A 21,396-nucleotide genomic window follows, 5' to 3' on the forward strand; every position below is an offset into this window, starting at 1 on the left:
ATATTGATACACCAAATATAATAAAATCTAGTTATATAAAGCAGAGGTTTTCATTTTTTTAGATGTCACAATCAGCCCCCCCACCCCGAATATAATCATTTTTCTACGAGACTCCCATCCTTCCATTTACAACCAACTATATATTTCTTAAATGTATAAAAATTCAATTTATACTGTGAAATTATATTAGGGATGTATAAAATATTATTTGGAAAATATTTATCTTTACTATGTAAGACAAATTATATTATATATGTATTGTTTATTTTAAAAAATCTAATGATCTCCGGATGCCTGGTGGTCCCCTGACCCCAGTTTGAAAACCCATTATGTAGACACACACACACACACACATACGTACTTGTGTGGTAAATTCTTCTTAATCTATTATTATCTATTTATAAAGTATTTTTCCTTAAGGACAGTTGACTAATAAATAAATATAGAAATATGACAATAAATTTTAAACATTACGAATAACTTATAAACTATATATATATATATATATATAATTTTTTTATTATTATTAACATTACGAATAACAAGCGCCACATTTTCATTGCGTCGCGTCAAAACTAGAACGCGCCTGTATTACATTATGGGTACTCTGATTGGTCGACTGAAGACTGACGTCAGGATTCTGTCGCTTGCTTTGTAGCGTCTTTGATTATAATTGGAGCGTTTTTGTTTTGTCGCGTCGCGTCTCTCGCGTTCAGTTTTGATGGGGTGTCCCTCCCTCTCCTCCCAGTCCCATAACCTCTTTTATTGTGTGCTACCGCTACGTAGGGGTCTATTGAAGCGAATATGTGGACCACGAATGATAGTATTCAGGCCTTTAATAGTTCTGGATTCTAATGTAGCTATGTAACGTTAGATATATTTAACGTTACATAGATCGAGATATCAAGCGACAGATATCAAGCAGATTGGTATCCGCTATAACGTACAGTACGGTAAGAATTTCATCGCTATCATATTATATTTTTCTGTCCATATATTACGAATACGCCTTAACTGTTGTGGTGTCGCATACTGGGGACTACGTTTGTCAACAACCTGCATTGTTGAGCGGGATGATAACATGAGAATAAAACACACGTCCTCACAGTTCAATCACAGTCATTGTCGATTAGGCTGACATTGAGTCTGCAGTACACAGATGATTGGTCTTTCTTAGAAACCCTTGGCGCATTGGAAAACAATGAAAGGGAAACGGAATGAAGGGGAAAACAGTCGCCCCGAGTAATAAGATCTGATGTGGTCCTGATGCAGCTGGAGTGCAGAGAGAACAACACAACACGTACAGCAGATCAAGTCAGGCAGGATGGATATTTCAGAGCAACTGTTTAATGTTTCATATCACATATAATAAATGTTGTTTGTTTGTTTTTCAAAACCACAGAGGCCTCATCTCATCTCCAGTGAACTTCACGCCAATGGCTGATTCAGACAGCACGTCTACATCTGATCGAAAGCCGCACTGCCCACATAAACCTGTCTCACTTTCATTACCTTTCCTGAGAGAGGGCAGTAATGTCTTGGAGAGGAAACCGCCCCAAACAGGGGAACCTCTTAGTCCACTGCCAACTAAACGCACACGCACCTATTCAGCGTGAGTACCTGTGTTAACAGTGTAAAAGCATTTCATGTACTTTGAGTGAATGTAATACAAATAGATTACTTATTTATTTATTTTTACAGAAATTGACACTTTTCTGCTTTCTTCTTCAGTATCAGCAGAGCTGGGTAGATTACTTACAAATTGTAGTCTGTTACTGATTCCAGTTGACATGACAAAAACTGAAGTTAATAACGTTATCCATCACATTACACATGTTAATGTTACACGTATAATCAGACTACTTTTAGATTACTTTTGACCTTACTCATTTATCACATTGATTTAAATAGGATAATCTTGTACCATCTAAAAATACAAAGAGTAAGAAAATGTGTTCCATTCGTTGTTATTAACCACATGAAGTGCATTAAACATTACTTGCACTGGTGTCAAAGTATTCACATTCATTACTCAAGTAGGAGTATAGATACTAGGGTTTAAAAAGACTTCTGTAGAAGTTGAAGTATCAACTCAAGCTTTTTACGCAAGTAAAAGTGTAAAAGTACTGGTTTCAAAACTACTTAAAGTATAAAAGTAAAAGTAATGTAAGAAAAAAAATGCCATTAAGAACAAAAGCTTAGGCCGTGCCACAGGGGCTTATTGTGCTCTACCCCACGTCCTCAAAAAACATTTTTCTGAAGGCCATAGGCCATAATGACTATAATGTTATATTAAAATGTTCATGTTGAAAAATTTGGGATGCACTAGGCTACCTGTTTCAGCCGCATATATATACCCATTGAAAATGAACACACTTTAGTACAATGCAAATATATTAAAGAACTAGAGATATGATGACTAGTTGCCTATAAGTATTGTAATGGTGCAAAAAGTCAAATTTCAGAGGCATGTCATCAATAACCTTTAAGCTGATTCAGTGCTGAAACACTTCTTACACCAGAAATGATTTTTGTACATGCAATGGTCAAATGCTTTATAGCTACTTGACTAGTGACTGGTCTCTTTGTGAATGGCCACAAGACTTTCTGATTTGATATAAGTGGTAGGTATTTTAGAATGGAACATTTAATAGAGATGAAAAAGAAGAATTAGGGAGGAATTTAAATTATGAATAATTTATTGCTGTGTGAATAATATGTAATCATGTAATCAATAAAAAAGTAACTGCAGTCTTATTACAAGTATTATAAAATATAATTTAATCCAATTACAAATACTTAATTTTGGAATCTGAGTATCAGGTCTTCTGATAAGTGACAAAGAGGGAAAAAAGATATCAGCCATTTATGACATCTCAGAGCAAATGAAATAAAATAAAATAAAATGAAATATGAAAATGTGACCATTGTGTAGAAGACAAAATTCTGACAAGATTAATATTATAATGTTATATAAATATGTCTGGTCTGACCTGTGCTTTTCTGAGCGCCGCATACACCCAAAGTGCGCACACTAAAGCCTGTCAAACAGCATCTGATTATTGAACTAATTTATCTTTTGCACTAATACTGTCAAAACACGAAATGTTTACATGTAGACTCAGTTGGTTATGTCTAAATTAAAAGTAAACAGTTGAGAGAAAAATGTATACGTACCTGTATATTAGGTGCGTGCAGGTCTTAAAGGGACAGTGCACCTATTAAACATGCAGCCTACTGTCATTACTGTCAAGGGATAGAACACCCTAAAATTTCAATTCTGTCATTATTTACTCACTGTCACGTTGTACCAAACCTGTATTAATTTATTTCTTGGGCTGAACACAAGAGAAGATATTTTGAAGAATGTGGGTAACCAAATAGTTGCTGGTCCACATTGAATTTGATAGTAGCAAAAGATACTATGGAAGTGACTGTGTACCAGCAACTGTTTGGTTTTCCACGTTCCTCAAAATAGCATTAAAGTTCAGAAGAAATAAACTCATTCAGATTTAAAACCACCTTTGAGTGAGTAAATAGTTATAAAACATTGACAGAATTGACACAGCTGACAGAATTTTTTATTTTTGGGTGAACTATTCCTTTAACGTTAATAAAACAACAAAACACAAAGAGAAAAATCACTCTTTGCTATTGACTGAAGAAATTTAATACAGTTGCTTTAAGAATCAGTTTATATAGTGTTTGATTTTTATATTTGTTCATTCAGTTTCTTGAATGCTTCTGCTAAATACACCTATTGTACCTGAAACAAAAGCACTGTTTGATTTATTTGTATATAATTTGTAGTTGTAATATACTGTATATCTTTGTAATTCTTTTATCTTTGTTATTAAAAAATAAGAGCAAAGATTTTTATCTTCGCCCTCTTTGGCCTAAATATCTGCCATTCTTTTTTTTGTTTTGTTATCTTGAAATACTTTGTCTTTATAATAGGGAAATTAGTTTGGCTGTAATGCTCAGACAACTTGTAAAATAGTAAAACAAACATGACTAAGAATTGTGATAAAATCGTGGTATTTTAAAAAAAACCTGTGATGTAATATTTTTCCATATTGCCCACCACAACCCCCCAATATATACACACACACACACACACACAATTTATAATGCATTTTTATTATTGTAATGATTATTTATTAATGTCAAAAGCAGAAATAAAATGATAGCAAAAAAAAGTTTGGAGGGAGTTCTGCATATTGGCTAATGGATGCTAAAATACATATAAATATAATAATAAAAATAATTGTCTATATTGTAAAATGGCATAGAAAAAATGCATTGAAAAAAATTATATTGGACAATCTTTGTTAGAAAGGATAAACCATATATTGTTGTGTTAAATTCAATGAAGCATAAGGAGATGTTTTGCTCTTATATTTATCATAGGAATCATATAAGTTGATTCTGGAGCCTCTTTACTCTGGTATTTTCTCAGGTCTGTAAGAGCCAAATCTGGACCCGTCTTCAAGGGCATTTGCAAGAACTTCTCAAGGTCACAAGGTCATGGATTCATTCGCCCCTCCCATGGAGGAGAAGACATATTTGTTCACATCTCAGAGTAAGAATGAAATATAAAACTTTTTAGTTTAGCATCTTAAAATATTATATCAATTTCTTTTTAATAATATTTTTAAATATTAGAGAAAGTTTTTAAATATTATATATATGGTGTCAAATCGATTAATCATGATTAATATTGTGTTTATATAATTTATGTAAGTGTGTACTGTGTATATTTATATATATGTGTGTGTGTGTGTGTGTGTATATATATATATATATATATATATATAATGTATTTATTTAAGAAATATATGTATAATATATTTATCTATAAAATAAATCATATATAAATATGAATATATGTACACATGCAAATATTTCTTAAATATATACATATAAACATACCCAGTACAAATCTCTTATATTATGTAAACACAAACATTTATTAACAGTGATTAATCGTTCTGACAGCATACACACATATATATTATATTTTATTATATTATTTTATATACTCTCTTTTTTTTGTAGCATTGAGGGTGAATATGTGCCGATGGAGGGGGATGAGGTGACCTACAAAGTGTGTCCTGTTCCTCCCAAGAACATAAAGTTCCAAGCCGTTGAGGTGGTCATCACCAACCTGTCTTCCGGAAGGAAGCACGAGACCTGGTCTGGGCAAGTTATCAGCTCCTAGCTCACGCATTTCAGAGCCCAACAGAAGAATAAAGGCAGAGAGGGAGAGATAAAAAGAAGGGTTTAACTGGAGGTCCTTGTGCTGGTGTAAAATGGTGTTGTGTGTAAGTAGGATAGGGATGGAATAGCAATTAGGGTTATGCAACTGTTGTTTTCTCCGGCCTGGCAAATAAGCAACAGGAAGTCAGTGAGAAATCTGTTTGGAAAATGTTTTGGGATGCAAGTCAGACGAGCTTTAATATAGCATTGGCAGAACATAACATAACTGTGAAATAAAAAGCAGCAGTGTTGCCCTATTGTCATTTTTATGTAATTAATAATGTATTTATTATTTACATTTTATGTACAGAGACATTTAAGTTCATTGTGAAGTGTATGTTCAAGTCATTTATGTAAAACTGATTTCCTCAAATCAATTAATGCACATCAGTGAAAACTTCCTTCCATTTCTTTAATTGTGATTGACAGGACGGATAATAGTTTTCTGTAAGAAAACTACAAATCCCAAAATCACAGTAGTCAATTTTGTCAAGAACAATACTTCTTATGATAATTCTAATAAAACTGAAATAACATGAATGTTTATTTGAAGTGCTTATGAAACTTCCCAAGGAAGTTATCCGGCGCTGGATGAAGGTTTCCTGTGTGTTCTGTCTTTCAGCGCGTATGACTGAAAATATTAAATATACATTTTTGGGTAACTCTTTAGAATAAGGTCTCATTTGTTAACATGAGTTAATGCATTAACTAACATAAACTAAGAATGAACAATTTATTTCACAGCGTTTATTAACCTTTGTTCATATTAATAAAATATTCATGTCAGTTCACAGTGTATTAAGTCATGTTAACAAATACAACTTAGTAGTAGTAGTTAACGCTGAGATTAACATTAAGATGAATAATTAGGTAGAAGTATTGTTCATTCTTACTCCATGCTAACTAATGAATTAACACATGAAAAGTGTTTCCCAGTTTCCTTTATACTTAAATATAAATGTTTATGTTAATTAAAGATATATATTTAATGTACTTTTCACCAGTTTTGTCAGCTAAGTGAGGTAACTATAGGTCCCATATTACTTGGTTTCTCCAGGTGATCATGCTGATCAGTAATTGTTGGGACAAGGACTTCAGAAAGATAGAAATCCCACTATGGAAGATTGTCAGGTCTCTCTTTACAGGTGCATCTAAAAAAAATAGAATATCATGGAAAAGGTCATTATTTTTTGTAATTTAATTTAAAAAGCACGTTTTCTTGTATTCTAGATTCATTGCACACAAACTGAAATATTTCAAGAGTTATTTTTGTTTTAATTCTGATGGTTACCACTTACAGCTTAGGAAAATTAAAAATTCATTATCTCAAAAAATTTGAATATTCCATTTTGAGCTTAGTTTGATTAATTTTAAGTATAAATACTTGGTACCTCTTCGGCTAGTTTAGAACATGCAACCACAATTATGGGGAAGACTACTGACTTGACAGTTGTCCAGAAGACGATCATTAACACCCTCCACAAGGAACATCATATTGTTTTTACTGAATTTCACCTCCAACAGCGTGTTTACCATTTTATGATCCTAATTCATCCTTAAAACTCGACTTTGAACTCATTACTTAGATTTCATCACTGTGAACTTTCCTTCTGGCAAGGAAAACTTACAGAATCTGCAGCAGTACCTGTCTCAAATGATAAAGACATGTCTAGAGAAGCGGCCCTCCAGCTTGTGGAAGAGAAACACCCTTTCAGCACATCGCAGGAAGCTCATAGTGGAAGTGGAAATGGATTGCACCAGAGCAGCCGGAGGATCCAGACCGGGTTTTAGCAGATACCTGTAAAGCCAACGCTAAACACTAAGAACACTCTGCCCTATAAGCATCTTGCTAACAGAACTGTCATTTCTGTTGTATTGTAATGTTGCATGCAGTGATTTTAAGCACTGTACAAACTGCAGCATATCTGCTGTTAGTCAGTGTTCATGGAGCATGTGAGTGCAACAGTGTTTCAGAGGTAAGATATTTAATTTTCATGAAAACATAACAAACGTGATAAATACTTCAGACAAGGCAGAATTTTTGTGAAAGAAAAATTCCTCTGAATTTTATTCGAATTATTCTGACAACTTTTTACACAATAATGCTGCTTGGACATCTAATTCACGAATGTTTTCTGTGCTAAAAGATATTCTCTTGGCTGAGGAGAAACATTAATCTAATTTTCTTTGGCATACATACACTACTAAGGGTCTGTGCCCGGTTGCAATTTTAAGTTTTTATTACTAAATGTTTTCTTAATTTGAGGGGTTTGTCTCGACAAGCTAATGTGCTTTCAATGCTAATCAAAAGTCATGAAATATACAGTGTGTATGAATTAAAGTACATCACATCTAAAGTACACATATAAAGAAAACACAAAATAAATACAATTCTATTAACTTTTAAACCAAGAAGAATCAAATAAGCCAATAAACATCCCAGATTTAATAAATAAGTGAAATGTGAGAGCTCAAGAGTGGAAGTATGGCATACAAACTGCCTATAAATATAAAAATAGTCGAACATGAAAGTAAGAGGGCAAACTATTACTTAATTTTGATGACACTGTAACATAACATACATGAAACAAAAGCGTAAAAAATTAAATCAGCATTACATGTGTACAAAATAAAATTCAATATAAACCAAAACATCACCTGTGCCCTGACAAGCAACATAATCTGACATTTATAAGACTAAATTAAATACAAATGATGACACAGTATGATTATAAAAAAAGGCCATATAAAATAATGCTGTCAACACTTACAAGATCAACTTTCAAATTAAAACATACTTCTAAAATTCAATGCAGTGATAAGATTGTTTCAACACACCAGTACAAACTTTAAAGAAATGACTACAGCACTGACAGGCTAATAAGATGTCTTTTGTATCAAAACTTTTGCTGCTTCTACATCAGTTGCATCTAAACAGTTGGAGTCTGGTATCTCGGTTTCAGATAGTTCACTGTTCTCTGTCTAGACACAATTATTATCCTCACAGTTCTAGAACATAGTGGCAGCTAACGGGGACAGAGTAAGAATCGATTGACCCAGTAACACACTGAGCTACAAAATTGTGTTTGCAAACACCCTTTTCCTCTGTAGAAATGCAATTATAATCGTAACAGGTCTTGTTGCGATTGCAAACAGATTAAAATATAATGTTTACAAAAAGACAATTTTAAATCAGTCTTGACTGATAATGCTGTCATCAAACATGACAACAAATTATTTTACCCATCCAAATAGTTTCTAAACACTTAAGTGACATTTAAAACGCATTTAAAAATGAATTTTACTGCATTAAATAGGAAATATCAGACCAAGTGGCATCTGCAAACAAATGAAGCATGATCTTTTCTCAGAACTAAGCATTTCTTTCAATTATTTTTAATCGACTGGTCCCAAGGAAATTTTTTTAGCATATACATGATCAATGAAACCAGTTTGCCATCAGAGTAACTACAAAAAGCTAATAAACTTCCTTCTTACAAAGTGGCTTTGGCTATCAGCCACTTGGTTTGCTATTCTGTTATTTAATGCAATTACATTCATATATGTTTAAATGCGGCTTAAGTGTTCAATGATGTTTTGGGGCCACTGTATCTTTGCAAATTTGTGCAAAACTATAGCATATTTAATAATACAAGCTTATGCATGCAAACCAGCCCACAGCACATAAAAAACCCAAAGAATGCTAGTATGCACGGCTGTAGACTAAAGGGAGCAAAAGTGCTTGATCATTTGTTGAATTGAGGCATGTCGATTTGAGCGATATTGATTGCCAGGCTTTGTTCCTTTGAAAGCAATCTAGCCTTCACACAAAACACATTAACAAGTGACACAATATCATAATCCAGCACATTATCTGAACTTCATTTTAAGTAAACTCTGCACAGGACCTTTTAAAAATCCCTAACAAACACAAGCAGAAGCACAACATCCCGAGCCCTGTAATATCATGACCTCTAACGACACTCTGACCTTCCAGCTGGCGCCAGCGACTATCAAAATGAACCGCCGCAGACTGTAAATGGGGCTAAAGTGTACAGCTGGTGGTCTGCCAGGGTGACACTGATGGCACTTTACCCACAGCTGATGCTAAATGGAACAGAACTTGACCTGTTCATGTAGCAGAGCCGCCCTTCTTCTGCTATAACAAAAGTGCAAAACCTAAACTCTAAATAACTGATTACAGTCTCAAATCCACACAGTCTTTCCATCCTTGATGACAATGTATTTCCTGACTAAACCAGACTAAAGTTCTTTAGTTTTTGTTAAATGCTTTATATTTTGTGAAGTATCCCATAACTAGGTTGCGCTCTTTGGTAACAGGCCATGTACTAAGATAGTAACTGTAAGTAACAGTGTCTTTTTTAATACCTTAAGTACTTTTTTTCTTTCAGGAACATTTCAATTTAAAACATTTTTTTTGTTTTTTTGCTGCTGGATGTGAAGTTCTTGTCTCCCGGTAATACCCGTTATTCAAAAAGTATGGCTATAAAAACAGCATCATGAGCACATGATAAAATGGATATCTAGAAAAATAAATTTCTTTGCATCCTACAGCCGGGATCCATGGATCTGGAACAGCTGCAAGAGAGTTGGAAAAGATCTTATAGACACAGAAACACACTACCGTTCAAGTGTTTGTGGTCAGTAAGATTAAAAAAAAAAAAAAAAAAATTAATTATATTATATTCAAAAATTGCATTAAATTGAGCAAATGTGACAAAGACCTTTATAATGTTGTTACAATAGATTTTAAATAAATGCTGTTCTTCTGAATCTTATTGGAATTGATTAAAAGTATCACAGTATCAACAAAAATATATAGCAAGACTACTGTTTTTCAGAATTAATAATAAGAAATGTAGTAAAGGGGTGAAATGTAGTAAAGGGGTCATAAAATGCAGTTTGTATTGTTTCAAGGTTAGATCATAAATTTTGCAAAGTTTTTTGTACCAAAAAGATCTAATATTTGTACAAATGTTCACTCTCTGTGAAAAACACTTAGCAGAAACGGAAGTAAAAGCCTACTGCTGTGATTGGATAACTTTACTGCACCATATCCAGTTATTTACTGCATGTATTAGCAACACTTACCGTGTTAAATGTTGGTTTGATGATTAAGATTCTAAATAAATGCATTTACCTGCATTGCCCCGAGGACAAAACACACTGCCATATTGTTCAATAAAAGATCATTCGAAAAACCAGCAGCATTTTTTAGAATCCCAAAACAATCTGTTTTATAATGTGTAAAACAGTCAGGCATATCATTAAAAATCAACTTTAGCTATGCATTTTTTTTTACATCCTACAGAGCCCCTAAAGGGACCTTTGCAATAAGAAGAAATACACACAGTCTGTGTCCCTTTAAGGACTCTGTAACATCCCCTGACAGAACAGTGTTACTCGACATCTTTATCTGTATTTTTGATCAAATAAATGCACCCTTGGGTGAGCATAGATGATGTCAAAAATATTACAGACCCCAAACTTTTAAATAGCAGTGTATGTCTACTGAAATATATAATTAATAATCATTTCTAATATGGGTAGTGTAGATTGTCAAATATGCCACCTTGTATATTCCATATAACACAAAGATCAGTTTTGCTGAAGATGTGGATATGGGTGGAGATGGCAGTGATTTACAATGGCAGTCCATGGAACAGACGCTGTGCTAAATATTGAGGAGTCATGGAACGACCTGTGTTAAAAATCCCTTTTTTTTTTAAAGCTATATTTATCCAAGTTGTACAATAGATTGTCCTCACACTTATGAATTGTTTTTAATAGAGTTACTTAAAAGAAAATCATGCTTGGAAGTTTCTACGAGGTGAAGGCTATTGCATTTCAATGCACTGTTCATAAAAGAGAAGTAAAACTACCACCTTACATGAGAGGACTATTTTAACAGTCAAACAATTCCATATAGATTTACTGTTGTTCATAAGAGATAGTTTAATTTGATGCACTGAAATGCAATTTACCGAAACTGTCCGACTGCTAGATTAAAGACATCTACCACTAATACAACCAACATCACAGTCGGCATTTCCTCACCAATTCCTTTGACACATGTTTCTGCTAATCTCTAATCCACTCATTGGGGGTGGCATTTCTCTCTCCCTCTTCCTCCTCCTCATCCTCCTCTTCCTCCCTCGCTCCATCCTCCACCTGTGTGTCCGAGGTCTAGTCGTGTTATGAGTGGACAACAGGGTGAACAGAAACCAGAGGGATCGCAGCACGACAGATGATGGCATAGCAAAAAAAAAAAAAAAGATTTATGAATATGTGAAGAGTAGGTGTGCAAATGGATCTCAAGGCTACTGATGTGGATTGAGATGAAAAGATGCAGATTTTGTACGCTGTAAGCATGTTTCGGAGGAATGAGTCACTGGAACTGTGCTTTAGTGTTTGTGAGATGGCACGAGTGCGTAAAATGATTTTGTGTGTCTGTAGGTCCTCGAACCTTAGTCTTGTGGCTCTGCTCTGTCCCCAAACCTCCACCTGAGGTATGCAGCTCTTTCGACACCACACAGAGAAATTCAGCCTGGTCCTCTGTTCCATAGCTGTAAGATGAGCCAATGTTCACCATCTTGTAACAGCCAAGAGAGAGAGAGAAAGAGAGAGAGAGAGAGAGGTCTTTCATCATGAGGTACTTGGGACTGAAGGAAAGGGGTTAGGAAATGAAGGAAAACATCAAGAAGGATGCAATGCCTGGTCAGCTGTGCCAAAAACATTATTAGAGATAATATAACTTGGGCAAATAGTCATTTAACAAGAAACTATTTGTGAGGTTTACCAAGTTTTCTTTTCAGTTTGTTTTAGATGTAATTTACATCCAATGTAAATGGGTGTACTTTAAAGCAAAATAATAACTTCTCAGAGGTGTTTGACATATTGATAGTGCTGAAATTGTCTTATTCTTAAGCCTGGTTTGCATAATGTTTGCATAATTTTTGTGTAAACCAGTGATGTTAATGCGTAAAAAAATATTTAATGCAATTAACACATAGGCGAAACTAGGGTTGGCCACCCCACTCACATCTGGTGCTTCTGTCTCTTGTTCTTGATATTCTTTAAGACCACGTCAAATGGGAGATTTTTCAGACATGCTCTCCAACTTTACCTCAGCGCCAGGTGTTAGTCAAATGAATGTGGTAAAGGTACAGGTGATATCATTAGAACAACAGTGAACTGATGAGAAGTCAGATGAGATGTTGTCAGGCCATTTCTCAATAAAAAACTATTTTCCGGTCTTGCATGCACAAATATGGTGGCGCATGCTGTATTATATTAAACCGTTTGATCATATTAAAGCACAAATGAAACTACGAGCATGCAATGTCATAGTTATGTTGTCAGTTAAATCATAAAGTTACAAAAAAGGTGATTAAAGCTACCTTAAAACTGTGCATGTAAGTTTTTGTTATATATGAGTCACATTTAGGAACATGTCTCTGAACTCTCCCTCATCTAACACACCCGATTCAACTCGTCAGCTCATTAGTAGAGACTTTAAGCCTGAAGCAGGCCAGAAAAGGTTTGTGAGAAAATATGATGGGTGTCAGATTTGCATCATGTTCAGCAGCGGCTGCTCTTAGTTTTTTTTCACCCAGTCCCTCCTCTTCAGACTTGATGCACACACAGGTTGCCAGATTGAAGACACCAACAGGAACGAGCGCACTTGACGATGAATGAAATGAAATATGCAATGTTTGTGCCAACTGGCAATTGGTTAAACTGGCAGTGGGTGGGTTTCACAAACCAAAACGGAGACCGACATTCCGGCCCGAAACGCACATTTTGAAAGGAGAATAACTGACTGTAGCATTGTTTTTCAAATAAACACGTATGTTAACTTAGCATGTTTCTTAAATATCTGCAAACCTATTATGGCATTTTTATGCTTTAGTTGGGTCAAAAACGTACATACAGTACCTTTAAGATTACAACAGAATAGCAACACATTTGATGGATGACCGTTTCGTGAACTTAGGAGAGGAGGTCATTCTGACTTTGCTACGACAATCTGGCCCTTCTAAATCAGCTACTGTAAGTATGTTTTGAGAGAGGGTCACATCACAGTGGAGTCAGCTGTCTTAACCGTCCGTGGCTTGTGTACTACAAACACATATGAGCTTCATCACTGTGTCTGTTACGTTTCACTTTCAGGCTTGAGTTAATGGTAAAACTAAGGACATTATTAACTATCTTTACATTTATTTTGAAAGATGAAGCTCGCTATTATGGAAAGAGGCATCATATTTCCGACGAGTGCTTCGGTGTTGGCCAATCACAATGCACTGGGTCAGTTGGCCAATCAGAGCAGACTGCACTTGTCGTAAGGAGGGACTTTGTAGAAAACTACCTGTTTGTGAGAGGCAGGGCATAGAGGACCTACAATAATGTACAGTATTTGAAAAATAATGTGTTTTTGGAACATTAAAGCATGTCAACATATTGTTACACGAAATAGACGAAATAGTTATTTTTTAAAAAGCATCATATTACCTCTTTAAATGGATAGTTCAAAAATGAACTTTCTGTCATCATTTACGACTTTCTTCTGTGCAGCACAAAAAAAGATATTTTGAGAGACATCTGTTTGTTAGTGTCTTTGTCCATACAATGGAATTCAATAGGCAGGCACCAACATTGTTTGGTTACCAATGTTCCTCAAAAATTATTTTCTGTTTCACAGAAGAAAGAAATGCATACAGGTTTGCAATAGCTTGACACGGAGTAAAATTAGAGAATTTTTATTTCTGAGTGAACTGTCCCATTAAGAAACACTTCTGATTGGTATATGGTGGGCCATGAATCAGCCTTATTACTTTGTAGTTTTGCTCATGTCTAAAGTGCACAATATCATTGGGGATACGCAAAACTACATACTGACAAAGCCAGAATAATATCACATATTTGTCATTTTGCACAACCCATCCCCCCCACCCCGCATAATATGATTAAAAGGGTTTGGTGCAACTGACCATTTAAAATCTAGTTGAATGCAAATGGGACAAAGTTTAATTTCAAACATTAGCTAAGTTTCTGGACTCTGAATCTGAGGGGAGAATTTGACACTGGGAGCATTAGGGTCAGGGGAAGGGAAATCGACTCAGTGTCAGTCCAACCCACAGTCCAGAGCAGTCCGGGGCGGGGTTTTCGGCAGGTGCGCACGCTGACCTGCTCAAACTTCCAGCCGTCCGACATGGTGGACACCATCTGGGTCAGTTCCTCTTCCTGACACTGCAACACCCGATACACATGCTTTGGTGGCACCTGCTGTAAGAGAGACGGAGAGAGAGGGTGAAGACTGGTGAAGTGTATAAAAGGAGTGTGGTGGGAAGTAAAGGATGATGCCAAAAGGCAAGTATGAAAAGAAAAGCATGAGTGGGTGGGAAACTGATGGCTGTTGCATAAGCACGTAAATATAGTCATTCATGTACAGTAGAAACTGAGATGGACAGCAATACAATTGAATAAATTGATACTAATGACAAAACTAAATGCTATTTTTGGGAGGTATGTGGAGGCATGATAAAGGCCCTGCTAATTACCTGTGTGGCCTTGGAGTCTCGCTCAAGAATCCTCTCTTTGATTAATTTAATCAGCGGTGTGATGTTGTAGAATTCTGCCTCCTCCAAGACACCTGAAGGCACAGACACACTTTGCTTTTAAAAACTGAACTTGGACTTTGTTACGGCTATGTGGTGTTTTGACTAGATATGCTCCAATACTGGAATTCCAAATAAATTCCCAATAAAACAATAAATAAATGAATTGTTGTAAATGCTACACGTAAATTTAGGCATCACTACATTATAATGTACAGTATGAAAAATGGATATTCATTTGGAGATTTGCTAAACATATTCAAGTGTTTTTCAAAGATCAAATTAGACACTAAATACAAAAAACAGGGAAAATGTACAATTAAGTATCCAAAATCAACTAATAGTGCAGTTAACAAACTATTATCAAAAGATTTTTTATAAAATAAAATGTAAATATGTAAAAAACCTTAAGCTAAATGAAAATGTGAAATATTGACAACTTTAAAAATTAATACAATTAATAATCATATGGTAACTATGCATTCCTAATTATGATGTGTTAATATTAAATATAAATTATACAGTATAATATTAAAATATGCCCATCCATTTTAAAAAGCATACACTAACAACAGTTAAGAAAGTGATTTAACAGACCTTCTTCTGCCAACTCCTTGTTATAAACCAGCTTCCCGTGTCGCAGATAGTTGAGTATGGGACCAAAATAGGTGGGGTCTCGGTCAATCACATAAGCACCACTTTCATCCTACACAAAGAGATCGTAGCTCTCTCAATAATAAGATATTTCATTATTGGCTATATAAATGTATAAATATAATTTCATCAAATATGTAGGACTAATATTATGTAACAATAAATACACATTGTTTAATCATGATGCATTTAACATTTTATTAATATTAGTTACTATTTAATAATGTGGTGACTGTCAGGAAATTCCCTATGTAAATGTACCACTGAGTCAGTGCTGAAGCTGTTTAACTGATGTACAGGATGCACTGAGCAGTACATCGCCCCAGGGGATAAAAATGTGACTTGGCACAAGAGAGAAAAGAAAGCGCAAAGGGCATGTGGAAAGTGGCAGTGAGCGCAGGTCACATTAGCATGGCCACAGTTGTTGTTCCAGAATGGCTGGAGTCTCCTCTCTGCATTGAATGAACCTTAATAACTCGGCACAGCTCTAGCAAGAGCAGGACATCATGTAGTCTACAACATGCCCAAAAGAGAACATTACACAACTGAGCCCAGGGCATGAGCACTCAAAACCCACAAACAGCAATAAGAAAAACAGAGTGTGCACAGAAGCGCACTAGAGTGAAAAAGGTAAATAGAAAGAGGAAGATGTTGGCGTAACAGACTGCATAGAGGCACTGCAATGTTATAAAAGCACTTAAGTAGAGAAAGAAGAAAGCATAAATAAGATAACTCGCTTTGCAGATTCACAGCATGAACATGAACAACATACCTCCACAAAGAAGATATTTGTCATGTATAAAGAATAAACACTCACCGTGCACAAAAACAGAGTGGCTTTGCCAAGTCAAAAATGCTAAATACTTGTCTCTTATGCTCACCAAGACTGCAGCTGTTTGATCAAAAATACAGGGAAAACAGTAATATTTGTAATATTATTCTTATAGTCTATAATCTGTAGTCTTTTATTAGTATTTTTTTATTTATTTAATATTTTTTCTGTTATAGTAAAGCTGAATTTACAGCAGCCATTACTCCAGTTTTCAGTGTCACATGACCCTTCAGAAATCATTCTAATATGCATATTTTTTGTTCCAAGAAATATTTATTGTTATTATCAATGCTGAAAACAGCTGTGCTGCTTTCTTTGTGTAAACTGGGATAATTCCAGAATTCTTCAATGAATAGAATGTTCAAAAGAGCATCATTTATTTAAAATATGATTATTTTGTACAATTATAAATGTCTTTATTGTCATATTTTATCAATATAACATGATCTTGCTTAATAAAAGTAATATTATTATTTTATTTTTTAATTAACAGTACTGTTATTATTTATTATTAACAGTAATTTATAGTTTCAAATACATAATGTAACACACAGTTGCATGGCCCATATGAAATATTTATGCCTGGTAAACTTTCTTATTTAACCTTCCATTCATTTTGGACCCTGCATGTGACTCACTCCAGATTCACAACATGGACATGAACTTCAAAATAAATATCATATAGTTGAAAAAGCATCAAGAGATATTTTCATTACATACATCAATAGTAGCACAGAACATCATTTGCAGTTTGCACACACATACAAAAATCCCATTTTCGAAACAGGAAGTGCAGCCTCACATAAGACATGACTAGACTTGACAGCAGGCATGACAACACCTGCGCATGAGTCCTGCAGTGAGTCAGAAGAGACAAGCTGGCCCCCCACTCAGCACTTCATAAGAACAAGAGGATTTAACACATAATACTACTGTATATGTCCTAAACACACAAAAATCAAACGTGTCCGCGCTCAACTCATCTTGCATTAACATTAAGCTCTGCAGTTGCTATATATAAGTATAAAAACCAGGTCCCAATGGGGAAATAGCAGCATCCCATGGGAACTACCTGGTAGGCAAACAAAGAGCTTATTCATTTCAAAACAGAACTGCATAATGACCTGTGCCATGCAAAGCCTCACAGCATGCTATTAGAAGGCCGAAAAAATCATTTAAACTTCATCAATTCTGGCTTATGCACATTTTCATTCAAATAGTTGAACTAGCTAATAATATTCACTATAACAATAGCCAAAACCTCCTCATGAAAAAAATTAAAAGGCCATGTCTTAAAAGGGTTGTGCACCCAAAAATGGAAATTCTTTCTTCATTTACTCACCCTCATGTCATTCCAAAACCGTATGACTGACTTTCTTCTGTGGAACTTTTTTGTTCCCATTGACTTCCGTTGTTCGGTCAAAAAAAACAACAGAAGTCAATGGAAACCAAAACTGTTTGGTTACCAACATTCTTCAAAATACCTTCTTTTAAAAAAATCATATGATTTTGGAACGACACAAGGGTGAGTAAATGAAGACAGAATTTTCAGTTACAATCTGTCAATGTCAAATTCTCAATTACATACAATTTTCTGTGAGCAACAATTGCTCAACACAAGGATTATACATATATATCATTTTACTATATCAACTTTTTGAAACTATTCGAAAAGGAATAATGCATGCGAACCACCAATGACGAACAGACCAGGTCAGGAATAGAACAGAGAAGCCTCCATAGATATTTTTGTGCAGAGGGCTGGAAGCCTTCAAGGTGCCATGACTCTAATCTGATTAGAAGAGTGACATGTGCAGTGAGAGAGCACACAACACCATAGACACAGCAGCCAGTAATGACTGAGCTGTGATGGGAGATCGTCTCTGCCTCATCACTTACTGTGGAGATGGAGGTGCTTTGAGTAGGGAATAAGAGGATAGCTTTTGAGGGGGTGGATACTGTGGTGGATACTGTGAAGGCAGAGTACCATCTGTTAAGTCTAATACTTTTTGTATGCCTTACTGCTGTAAGAGTAAATGGGAGTTAAAAATAAAAAAGAACATACACTAAGACACATAGACTCACTGTATATGTGTCTGTATGTGTTCCTAATTCTTTTCAAACAAAAAAATCACAACAAAAAAAAAATTACTCATTACTGTCCTCATTACTGTAATATGGAGAAAAAAATAACTAAAATATATAATTGAAACCATTGCTGATGGCACATGGGAGAACATATGGTGCCATGCCAAAAATATATCCGTTTCTATATACTGGTATGCAAAAAATACAATTCAATACAAAATCATCCATAGATTTCATATATTCTCCATCCGCTGACCTTATTTATTATCTCATTGTCATGATGTGTTTAAAATGTAAAACAATAATAAGTACCTTGCAGGTTTTAGGTATTAGAGATATTGAAAATTAATAATATTTTACATCTAACTAGAATAAAATCCTGTTTCGGGCCTTCCAAGCAGACACAAAGACATCAGCCAACAGTGTAATATATTAACCTTTGCAGCCAGAAGAAAAAAAAAATATTGCAGTGGGTCAGTGATAAGGCCCCCTTCACATAAGAGTTGGCATAAGGTGATATTTGCTCTGGTCCCAATGGAACTCCTGGCATGTGCTCTACATTCTGACAGATCAGTTCTATAAAGATATGGATGCTTTATTTGGATTATCTTATGCCTCTTTAACAAGAAGCATCCTAACTTTAAAGGGACACTACACCTAAAAATGAAAATTATGTCATTATTCACTCACCCTCATGTCATTCCAAAACTGTCTAACTTATTTCTGTGGAAGAAGATATTTCTCCAATGTGATTTGGTTCCCAACTTTCATCCAAATATCTTCTTTTGTGTTCCACACAAGAAAGAAATGCATACAGGTGCGGAATGACTTTAGGATGAATAAAAGATGACACAATTTTAATTGACAGTTCCTGATTTACATGCTTAATTGGCTGTGTGATTCACCAATGTAATAAATAATAATGTTAAAATGAAAAAAAATATAATAATATGATTACATCAATTACTGCCTGATACAAATATTGTATGAATAATATTGATATAAATAACATTAATATTGATATTGAATAACTTAAACATTAGTTTCTTTATTATTATCATTATTATTATTATTAAATCGTTGAATATTAAACAAGTGATTAGTCAATAATAATACAAAAATAATTGCTTTATTATCTGCATGCAAAATAGAGATTCATGAGATTCAACCTTATAATAAATTGATGGTGTACCAATGATCTGGCGATAAACCTATCAAGAGATCTGGACAAAATCAGCTTCAGGTGGATCACATTAATTATGGATATTTCTGGCTTAACACTGCGATGCTGCTCAAAAGCACAAACACTGGGGGTCCGCGTCATTAAGCAGCGCAGCACGTGCGCATCCATCTGACGCCCGCCGCATCATTAACACACAGTCATACACTAACATCACTCTTGGCTGTCTTACCGTGTCAGAATGTAAGTCCTGCTGCTGACACAGTCGGTACAGAAATGAAGTTTGTTCCTTTAGCAGCGTCTGTCGTGTCGTTAGAAACACCGTCCCCCCGACGTTGAGACGGACCCATTTGCCGTTATTGCCTCCGGTTGTATTAACCGTTGAACCGTTCCCTATGATATTTTCAGCGCCCCCGGGCTCAACAGTAGTGGATGTGGCTGTTGTGGCTCCTTCGCCTCCCTCGTTGTCTTTGTTGTTATTATTGTTGTTGTTGTTATTGTTCAGATTGTTGTGTGTTGCTGAAAGGGATCTCGTTTCCGGTAAAGCCTGAGGCGCCGCCGTTTTTCCTTTGTCCTCCGTTGCCATTAGGGCACTACACAGAGGCTGGTGCGCGGTATGTATGCGGACTCTCGGTGCGGCTCGATGCTGTTCTAGTGCCGTTCTGTCTCCCGCGGTGAAGCGGTGTGCTGCTGGTTTTGTTTGTTTCATGGAAGTAGAACAAGCGCGGCATTTGATTGGCTCGTATCCTGAGACGTGCTCGCCCCGCCTACATGTACGGTGATGAACTTTTGACGCAGAAATCTGCGCAGATTCTTCTTGTACTTCTACATGTTCCTGCGCATATTCTAGGATGCTGATTGCGTTTATGCATTAACAGCAATGAGTATTTAAGATCCTGTTTAGGACAGTCGACTTGCTCTCTTGCACATTCTCAAATGTTCCTGGCAAAATGATTGTCAGGTTTTACACATAAGCTAGTAGCCTACGGTAGATGAAGATCGAATGCTACTGGTAAAGCAAAAGAGGAACAACTTTAACCATATTAAAGATGATCAAAGATAAATAAATAATCAAAGAAGCTTTAAAAAGTGTCAATTGAAAACCAACCCGATTGACCACTATTCTGAATATTAAGGTGGGTTCGAAGGGTATATCCTTTTAAGCCTTTTTAATAAATGTTTCACACTTTTGACCCATATATAATTTCCAACACAAAATAAAATTGTACATCCATTTATTGTGTAGATTGATGGTGTAAATTCAATATTATTCAGCTAGAAATTATTCAGCTTGCAAAGACAGAGAATAGAGTTATATAAGTAATATATATATATATATATATATATATATATATATATATATATATATATATATATATATATATAATACTTTTAATATAATTGATACTTTTAAAGGAATGGTTCACCCACAAATTAAAATTTGCTAAAAAATGTATTCACCCACAGGGCATCCAAGATATAGATGAGTTTTTTCATCATCGGAACAGATTTGGAGAAATTTAGCATTCACTTGTTAACCAGTGAATCCTGTGCAGGGAATGGGTGCCATCAGATTGAGCAAAAATACAAACGTATTGTCCGCACACTGATGTTAATGCTCCATAAAAATAATTTAATGATGCAATGTTTCGACCATTAGGTTTTATTAATATTATTATGACCATTAGATCAGCCATCAGAATGAGAACAGACAGCTGATAAACACTTAACAATCCATCTCCATT

The 21,396-nt window shown here is 35.1% G+C and overlaps 2 protein-coding genes across 7 annotated transcripts; one reads left to right on the forward strand and one right to left on the reverse strand.

The window, feature by feature from the left end:
* Positions 1-672: 672 nt before the first annotated feature.
* LOC128025187 (cold shock domain-containing protein C2-like) lies at positions 673-5,799 on the forward strand. 2 transcript variants are annotated; one of them, XM_052611258.1, is made up of 4 exons: positions 673-953; positions 1,403-1,612; positions 4,460-4,582; positions 5,059-5,799. In XM_052611258.1, exons 2-4 carry the CDS (start codon positions 1,437-1,439, stop codon positions 5,219-5,221), a joined length of 462 nt encoding a protein of 153 aa, XP_052467218.1. In that variant the 5' UTR covers positions 673-953; positions 1,403-1,436; the 3' UTR covers positions 5,222-5,799. The 2 variants fall into 2 exon arrangements, with proteins under 2 accessions (XP_052467218.1, XP_052467219.1); XM_052611259.1 differs by lacking the exon at positions 673-953 and adding an exon at positions 1,028-1,314.
* On the reverse strand, positions 5,075-20,415 carry LOC128025186 (BTB/POZ domain-containing protein KCTD5-like). Of its 5 annotated transcripts, none has more exons than XM_052611254.1 (7): positions 19,884-20,409; positions 15,495-15,603; positions 14,841-14,932; positions 14,419-14,565; positions 11,747-11,872; positions 11,338-11,466; positions 5,075-5,217 (listed from the first exon to the last, which is right to left on the reverse strand). In XM_052611254.1, exons 1-6 carry the CDS (start codon positions 20,358-20,360, stop codon positions 11,362-11,364), a joined length of 1,056 nt encoding a protein of 351 aa, XP_052467214.1. In that variant the 5' UTR covers positions 20,361-20,409; the 3' UTR covers positions 5,075-5,217; positions 11,338-11,361. The 5 variants fall into 5 exon arrangements, with proteins under 5 accessions (XP_052467214.1, XP_052467212.1, XP_052467215.1 ...); XM_052611252.1 differs by lacking the exon at positions 5,075-5,217 and adding an exon at positions 7,298-9,858 and having other exon boundaries at positions 19,884-20,407; XM_052611255.1 differs by lacking the exon at positions 5,075-5,217 and having other exon boundaries at positions 7,298-11,466; positions 14,467-14,565; positions 19,884-20,415.
* Positions 20,416-21,396: the final 981 nt, after the last annotated feature.

This window comes from Carassius gibelio, chromosome A12 (genome assembly GCF_023724105.1).
Source record: "Carassius gibelio isolate Cgi1373 ecotype wild population from Czech Republic chromosome A12, carGib1.2-hapl.c, whole genome shotgun sequence".
In the NCBI taxonomy this organism is placed as follows: Eukaryota; Metazoa; Chordata; class Actinopteri; order Cypriniformes; family Cyprinidae; genus Carassius; species Carassius gibelio.